The sequence below is a fragment of the Pollicipes pollicipes genome, unplaced genomic scaffold, assembly GCF_011947565.3.
Source record: "Pollicipes pollicipes isolate AB1234 unplaced genomic scaffold, Ppol_2.1 Scaffold_6686;HRSCAF=7923_pilon_pilon_pilon, whole genome shotgun sequence".
Lineage (NCBI taxonomy): Eukaryota > Metazoa > Arthropoda > Thecostraca > Pollicipedomorpha > Pollicipedidae > Pollicipes > Pollicipes pollicipes.
The window spans coordinates 37349549-37357800 of NW_023596921.1; the positions used below are offsets into that span (position 1 = coordinate 37349549).

Here is an 8252-nt window from a genome sequence, read left to right on the forward strand (position 1 = left end):
ACAGGACCGATGCTTTGAAATTTGGCCTAGAATCGTGAAAAAGACGCTGTTTATTTAGTCTCGACTCCGCGACTCCCAGCCCGTTTCCCCTTCCCGTCCAGTACCAGCAAGGCCTGAGCATCGGCGGATTTCAGAGGACGAGTCAACCGACCGCACCCGGGACCTGGTGGAGCGGCTGCAGGTCATCTACGCATCGTTGGACGAGGACGACCTGTGCACCAGTCGGCTCTTCTGCCAGCTGGGGGAGGTGATCGCCGACTCTCCCGACCCGGCGCGCATCATCAGGTGAGCGGCTATCAGGTCAAATGAGCGGTTCTAAGGTCAGGTGAGGTGCTATCACGCCAGGTGAGCGACCTTCAGGTCAGATGATCAGTTCTCAGGTCAGGTGAACTGTTATCAGGTCAGGTGGGCGGTCCTCAGGTCAGGTGAGCCGTTCTCATATCAGGTGACCTGTTATCGGGTCAGGTGAGCGGTCCTCAGGTCAGGGGAGTGGTTCTTACATCAGGTGAACGGTGCTCTGGTCAGGTGGGCGGCCTCCAGCTCAGGTGATTGGTCCCATGTTAGAGGGAGCAGGGCCCAGGCTGGATGATCGCACCACAGCTGTAGGCTAAGTAAACAGCCCCCAGATCACTTGGGGCGGTCACCGGACGGTTAAGCTTCCCGAAGACCACGTGGCCGACCGCCTGGGTTAGGTGAACAATCCTCTGGTTGAGGCGGTCCCAGGCCAGGTGAGCGATCATCATGTCAGGTGAGCGAACATTAGGTCAGGTGATTGATCATCAGGTCAGGCGAGCGCCATCAAGTCAGGGTGAATGATCTTCAGGTCAGGTGAACCGGTCTTCTAGTGGATAAACAGCTCTCATGCAAGGCGGTCTTAGGTCTGCTTTCTGAGCACCATCACAGATAATGGGACGGTACTTAGCAATCTTATCTTGCTCTTTTGAGGACGAAATTGACCCTGATAGACCGGAATGGGAGCAATTGGGCTAGCGATTTCGTTTCGAACGATTCTGCTAGCCTGGTTAACACAAAAGGCGGCCTCGTAAGACATTATATGATTGGTCGGCGCCGAAGTGATAAGGCTTCCAACTTTCCATTAGATCCAGTGTTGTTTCATCACTGTCTCCCAGATTATGCAAAGGGTCACTTAGTTTAGAACAGCCAGCCTCTTCTAGTGGTGGCAATCTAAGGACTACTTATCCTTCAGCCAAACTCACGCCTGTTAGTGTAAAATGAACCGTGCCCTACCGTAACTCAACTCAACTCATAACTCAACTTTCAATCAACTAACTTTCTATTTCGCTTCTAGCTCAATTTGACGGCCTCCTGTGCGCTTTAAGCTAACTTTCTTCCAGGTTTAATGCACGTTATGCTCAGCTGATGCGTGTCCGAGGGGTCTTCACCGGTCCTGTTCGAGCTGGTGGCCCGAATAGGCGAGCTGCTGGTATTACATGCCCAGCGGACCGGAATTGCCGAAACAGTGCGCACCGGATCTGGCACAGCCGGTCTCGGCGGACCCCTGAGCTCGCGCCCGCCCGCCCCTCCGCCGCGGCCGGCCTGCGGGGCAGATCCCCGCCCTGCGGCCCCGGGAGTTCGGGACGATATGTGATGGATTTTGTGAGGTTTTTTGCAGCTGCTTGAGCCACCACGGGCCAAATGCCGATGTTATTGCAAGCATATTGACTTTCGATATGATGAGACATTCGATTTTCGGCGCGACCGAAAGCGAAATCTGATGCAAAAGTAGTGATAGCGGTGAAGCTAACTCACAGAGGAACTTCAGCACCAAGCATCGAGATGAAAGCGGCATGTCTGTGACTTTTCGAAACAAATAAGATCGTGTTAACAGCAGGCTTTGCTTCTGAGTACCCGAGCCATTTGCATGTGTTTATATGCTTACATGTCATACAGCGCAAGAATGTTCACATGCATTGCGCACGTGGCCAAGCGTCATATGAATAAGAAAATGCTTCCACAAACAAGCCTTTTCTGACCTAGGATGACTGTTGCAGCCTGGCTGGCCATTAACAACCATGACGTCAGACTTCGATCACATGCATCTCAGCCGCCTGGTTTAACCTATAACTGCCGATAATGTACATCTAAGCGCCATCCTTACTTTTTCAGATACATGGACTTCTTCTATCCTAGCAAAGATCTCAACATGAAGATCATGGAGAAGGCGGCGTATGCCGAAGACCCGAAATGTCATCTGCTGGAATGTGACACCTCAACCGAATAGCCGTCCACTCCGGGGCCTGACGTGGTGTGAATCTGGAGGCCGCTAGTTCCAGTGCCGCAACACAAATATGGAGTTGCCAGCATGACGTTACTTGGTTGAAAGAAATAACAGGGCGGAGTGTGAGCCCGTGAGTGGCCGACACGGCCATCGCGAGGTGGTTTTGTCAAGTAGTTGCGTGGTGTGTAGTGCGTAAAAAGGCATAGTAGATTGTTGCATACCTCCCGTTTGTAGTGCATTGTATATTGCTGAGATCCTTTATGGAGGTTGACTGGCAAATTTCAATATTGTGCCGCCAGGGGCGCTAGATGCCACACCTCTGATTCAGGCGCTAGATGTCACACCTCTGATTCAAGTATACCTGAATCAGAGGTGTGACCAAGAGTGTGACAGATCACCTCCGCTCACGGCGTTGAGTTCTCTGGAGCTCGCTCTCACTCAGCGTCCGCCTGTTTCGCATGCGAGTGGTCTGATCACACCGAGGGAACAGGGCCCGGCTCGCAGGCATAACCAGGGATCGCCCGCATGCGAGTAGTCTGATCATGCCGAGGGAACAGGGCCCGGCTCGCAGGCATAATCAAGGATCGCCAGCCGATGTAACCTTTGTAGTGACCAGGTGGGTGGGTGCGTGGAGATGGGGTGAGGCGGGGGATGCAGACCACTTTGGTCATGGCTGGCCTTGAACTTGCGGTGTTATACATCATAGCGCCAGCGTAGTGAGGCATTGGTGCCTCTGCTGAACACAGCTTTTGTCGGCTATTCCATGTGTATCTTAAGCTTCAAATGTTGTCACTGTCTTCGCCACTCGCCCGCGTGGCTTAACATGTGTTCCTAGCTCATTGGGATCTCTTTTCCTCGACATCTTGCCTTTCTTCAGCAACATCACAAATTATCAAGTTTCCTGCATCACTGTGACCTGATATGTTTGACATTCCCCCATTGTTTTCTTTGATCACAGGTGCATTACTGCCTTCGGGAACTACTGCGTCGTGCTGCGCTTGCTCTGCTGCGCGTTGTTTTGTTTTTATTGGACGGTTCTGGCTGAGAGCAGTTTTCGAATACATTGTCCTATCTGACGCCGATTCTGCTTCCAACACCCGCTGTTTTTCGGTTCTGCGTTGATTTGATAAGGAACGGGAGATATTACAAATCTTGGTAATCAGATCACTTTGATTTCGAATATGGTTAATAAAAAACCATTAATCACATAGGCAATTAGCTGGAAACAGCAGCGCACGCAACATGGTAATTGTGATCCGCTGGACTTGTCGTCGAGTTACATGAGCGAAGTTCTCTTCAGGTGTTTCCCAAAAGTAATAGCTTCCACGTGCAGCGCAGGAGTAACATTCCACAAAGCCTTTGGTTCCTTTCAAATATGATTTATTAGCTGGCCGAGCGAACGCGAGACAGCCTCGCCCCGAGGCAGCCCCGAGGCAGCCCCGAGACAGCCTCGAGACAGCCTTGCACGCACAAATATTCAGACGATTATTCCCAGGTCCACTAGGTCGGAACGGCTCTTTTGTACATCACGACCCTGGCGAGGCAGCTGCTGAAGCGCTCGTCGACAGCAGTTGACACCATCGTAACACCATGTCAGTGGCTCAGAGAAGTACAAACGTATCACATCCATTGAGCCATGAGCCCTCAACATATATGTCTTAGGGCCATACAGAAATATCATAACATCAGCAGATGAAGGCAGTTGGTAGGGTGATGTGCTGACAGTATAATAGTGTTCTACGGGCATTGGAACTACCTATCTATGGAAATCATCACTCCCAAACACCGGGGTCAAAGGGAAGTAAGCAGGCATGGCTTGTGGTGCATGTGGAGTTTACTGTTCACGACTGCCATGGCCATGGGATGAAGTGCTGGTGTTATCATGGAGAGCATCGGTGAGTGTGATGGCTTGGTGAGCAAACTGAGTGCATTGAGAAACCGCTGTCGCGGGAAAAATAAATTCAAGAGCAATAAATAACATATCAACACTTTCAGAGGCGTGGATGCGGATGATTACAAACTCACGCGGCACATGGAGACAACGACAAACACGAAACAAAACGGGCGGCGACGAATGAAGACGCAAACATGTATGTCACGGATGAACGGAAGGACAGTGCGACGAAAACGACCAACAAACAAAAGTCACGGGCAAACGGAGAGACGAACGAAAAACACTGGACAAACAAACCGGCACGCGGACAAACGACGAATTAAAAACACCAACTGAATAAACAGGACACTGATCGAATAGACAAAACACAGAGACAAGCAAACAAAACATACAAACAGCTCACACGAACGTCCACACGAACGTCGTAGACCTTTTACTAACGGACGGACTTACGGACGAATGAACGTGACCTAACGCATACAACGGACGTACAAGTAAGCCGGCCGCCAGTTGACGGCGCCCGCGGCGCGGACGGACGAACATGAACGCCGGACAACAGCATCTCGGACAACAACATCGCCTGCACCCAGCCTCGGCGCGGGGCAGGCCCACAGCACACGCAACTCGCACTCGCTGCCGCCCGAACCGCAGCCCGGACGGGCCTCGTCACCACCTCGTGCTCTGTTCAGCGCAGGCCGCTCAATCCACGACCCCGACCTCGCATCGCCGCGGATGTCTGGCGTCGGCACAGAGGTGGCTGCTCTTGGTAAGCCGTCCCTGCTTCACCGGGCTTGGTCCCGAACTCCTCTTTCCGCCAGTCATGCTTAAATAGAATGCCGGATGCATGGTTCCCTGGAAACAGGACGGCGGATGACAGTTCGGCTTGGGCTCGCTCCGCGTTGGTCCTAAGAGTCCTGCTGCAGAGCGATAGAGCCGCTCCTCCGCGCGCGGCGGCCCGCCCCTCTCCGCGGCTCAGTGGGTCAGGCGGGGTGTGGGGAACCCCACAGCGATGGTGTTGACGCGTAGGGATGGTCATTTACCCCGGATGGCCGCGCGCCGACACGGGAAACGAGGCCTCGAGTCCGGGCGGCGGGGCATTGAGGTCACCAGGGAGGCGGCGCGAGCATGCTGTCCATGGAGCACCGTGTGGCTGACTGCAATGCCGCCACAGGCGACGATACGCGGTATGGGTGGTGTGCTCGCCACGCCACAGGTTTTTCACGAGAAGCCGCCGAAGCGGCAAACGGTAACAATCCCCGATAGGCTGGCACATCAGCCAAGACCCACCTGCTTAGCTCGCTACCACCTTTTCGCGATGGACTTGATAGCGAAGGTGGCGATCCTGTTGAACTCCTGGCTGTGGATGAAGTCGTAGAGCTCGTCCGGGATGGTGGGCAGCAGATCCCTGCCATTGCCGTTGTTGTTGTTGTTGTTGGCGGCGTAAGCGGCCGCGGCGAGCAGCCCCAGGAGGCCGATGCCCACCAGACCGACCAGCAGCAGCGGCCCGATGAGGTCCAGGCCGCCACCGCCGCCGCTCTGCAGGACACAGCACGTCTTTGAGCTTCGGAGAGCGGTGCTGACTCAGGTGCACGCGACGCTAAGGCGAACTGTTCAGGCACCGCCAGCGTTCAGCGCTTGGTTTTCAAAACGTTCAGTGCGTGGGTGTCTCATTACAGATCTTTATTACGGAGGACGGAGAAAAGATCTAAACGTTGAAAGATTGCGGACTCAGCTTGGTCTGGATGCACTTGTTCAAATAAAAAGAGATATGAAACCAATGCAGGTGTACCATTTTTAGGCACAGCACTATCATTTACAGGCCTTTACCATCCCCACCAAGAACAGATCTTAGAAGAAAATCTTAAAAGAAATCCAAACTGAATCGAGCTAAAAATATTGAATTCTGCCACTGAAATGCCGTGTCTACGGCCCGGAAACAAGATGCGCGCGGAAAGCGGTGATAATACCGAGTCTCGACACTCCGTCAGGTTTGGCTTTGGCTTCCAAAATGTGCAATGAACGGTTGACGCCAAGACAGCTACAAGAGGCTGATTTTGAAGCCCCTATCTATCAGTGTCTTCTTTGGACATTTTCGACCCTTTTTTCCCAATCCGTGCCGTTCCGGTAGCTACTTTGAGCGTTAAATATAATACAATTTTGCAGTCGCGGACTCAGGTAGCACAAATAGTGCGATGGAAAATTTACAAAAAAGCAAACACTTTGAAGCACTGAGGTCTCCATTATGATTTGCCATTGCATCTGCACACGGTGCATTTCACTGGTGCCACACCATTTGCTAGGACCAGCGTCTGTGGATGTTCTTTTCGTCTCCGATAGTTCGGGGTCAGACAGGGCGATCTCACCGACTGGGGCCGGTGCTCCTGCACGGGGTAGTAGTAGTAGTAGTAGCCGGTGCTGCCGGCTCCTCCGGCACCCTTGGAAGGAGCCGCGTAGCTTGTGGAGGCGGCGGGAGCCGCGTAGCTGGAGGAGGCGGCAGGAGCCGCATAGGAGCTTCCTGAAGAGCTGTGGCCGCCAGAGCTGTGGCCACCGGAGCTGTGACCGCCAGAGCTGTGGCCGCCAGAGCTGTGACCACCGGAGCTGTGGCCGCCAGAGCTGTGGCCGCCAGAGCTGTGGCCGCCGGAGCTGTGGCCGCCACCACCAGTATCTCCCATCACGAGGCCAACCGAGGCCAACACGGCTAACGCGAGGAACGCCCTCATTGTGCGGTCTTACCTGAAAACAGATAGACAGGTTTAACCTGACGGAACATGCCCAACAGTGGCACACCTTGCAGTGCTCCGCCAAGGGGTCACTCGCTCGATAGCGGGCAACGCAGAGCAAAGGCCGCCGGGGACCCGCAGGCCCTACAGAGGGCAACGCTGAGTCCATGGGCCCAAACGGTGGCCAAGAGGCCACGATGCAAGCCCATTGCTAACAGCCAGCTTAAGTCTACGGAGTCCAGAGACGGGTAAACGTTCTGAGGGTGCATGAACTCTCTGACTGAGAGCGGGCCGGGCACCGAGCCGGAGTCCAACAATCAGCCTGCGTCGACACAGGCGTCAGCACCGACCGCCGACCTGAGTCCAGAGCGCTTCAGCGCGTGCCGAGGGATGCCCCGCACCGAGTACCCGGTCGATTGAGGTAGGTCCCACTGGCACATAGCCGCCGGCGCGCCGCGGCGCCACCACTCACTCTGCTGCGCGTCCGAACCGGCCAGGACTCACAATGTGACTGAGACGCCGGGCGCGGCTCGATGATTTTTCAACTCCCGTTGTCCCTATTAGCTGTGATATAAGGCGTAGCGACGCGCGCCCAGACGGCCGCTCCGATTGGTTGCTGGCCCGGAAACCGGGCTGCGTGGCTCGACGGCCGCCTTGGGAGCGTCGGCGCCGGCGGCCGGCCGGCCGACTCTCTCCAGGGGCCGGGTCGGGCCGCGCCGAGCCGTCGCCGCAGACGGCGGCCCGCCGACAGCTGTCGGCGGCTGCGGCAGCTGCAGCGGCTGATCGACAGCTGTCGGCCCGGTGACCGCTCTCGGCGCCAGGGATCCAGCTCGGCACGGGCAGACGGAGATTCCTTTTTTCCAAGGCGGCAAGGAGATTTAGAGGCCTCCGAAGGAGATCTGGGGCCCTATGACCCATTCCCAGTTTGACCAAAAGTTCGTCGGATTTCACGTATTTTTCTAAAGGAGCTCTGGCCTGGATCTATATGCTTAAACAACACCCCTCTTGACCTGGTGGAGCCTCCGATCTTTCCAGCCAGGCGCTCATTTCGGGCCAGCAGGACCTCCTGCGTTTTTTCATGTGCCTCGCATACCTCAGATGTGCCCTCTCTTGGATTAGAAGCCTTCTATCGACCAATATGGCCTGATGTAGCCCATCTAGGGCCTCCCCCAAGGGAAGGTGTTGTCTCCTGTGTGCCTTGAAAATGCTTCCTTTTCGTTGGTGGCGTTTTTTCGCAGTCGATACTGATTGGATCGTCGAGCATTCTGTCGGTATTATAAGATCCCTTAAATTCAAAGGGAGGCAAGCAAATGTGCTTGCTGCCCTCGGCACATAGTAGGGGAAGCGACTGCCCTCTACCCCCCGCTACCAGCTGACACCACCCCTGTGAGACGGGGCT

General features: G+C 54.9%; 1 protein-coding gene across 2 annotated transcripts; it reads right to left on the reverse strand.

The window, feature by feature from the left end:
* Nucleotides 1–3602: 3602 nt before the first annotated feature.
* On the reverse strand, nucleotides 3603–7426 carry LOC119108716 (keratin, type I cytoskeletal 10). 2 transcript variants are annotated; one of them, XM_037232343.1, is made up of 4 exons: nucleotides 7326–7426; nucleotides 6497–6866; nucleotides 5421–5669; nucleotides 3603–4985 (listed from the first exon to the last, which is right to left on the reverse strand). In XM_037232343.1, exons 2-3 carry the CDS (start codon nucleotides 6851–6853, stop codon nucleotides 5433–5435), a joined length of 594 nt encoding a protein of 197 aa, XP_037088238.1. In that variant the 5' UTR covers nucleotides 6854–6866; nucleotides 7326–7426; the 3' UTR covers nucleotides 3603–4985; nucleotides 5421–5432. The 2 variants fall into 2 exon arrangements, with proteins under 2 accessions (XP_037088238.1, XP_037088239.1); XM_037232344.1 differs by lacking the exon at nucleotides 7326–7426 and adding an exon at nucleotides 7211–7291.
* Nucleotides 7427–8252: the final 826 nt, after the last annotated feature.

Coding starts and splice junctions, on each gene's coding strand:
- LOC119108716 (XM_037232343.1), bottom strand. CDS start 6,853: ATGAGGGCGTTCCTCGCGTTAGCCGTGTTGGCCTCGGTTGGCCTCGTG. Junction 5,670..6,496: donor AGGAGCACCGGCCCCAGTCG/GTGAGATCGCCC, acceptor TGTGTCCTGCAG/AGCGGCGGCGGTGGCGGCCT.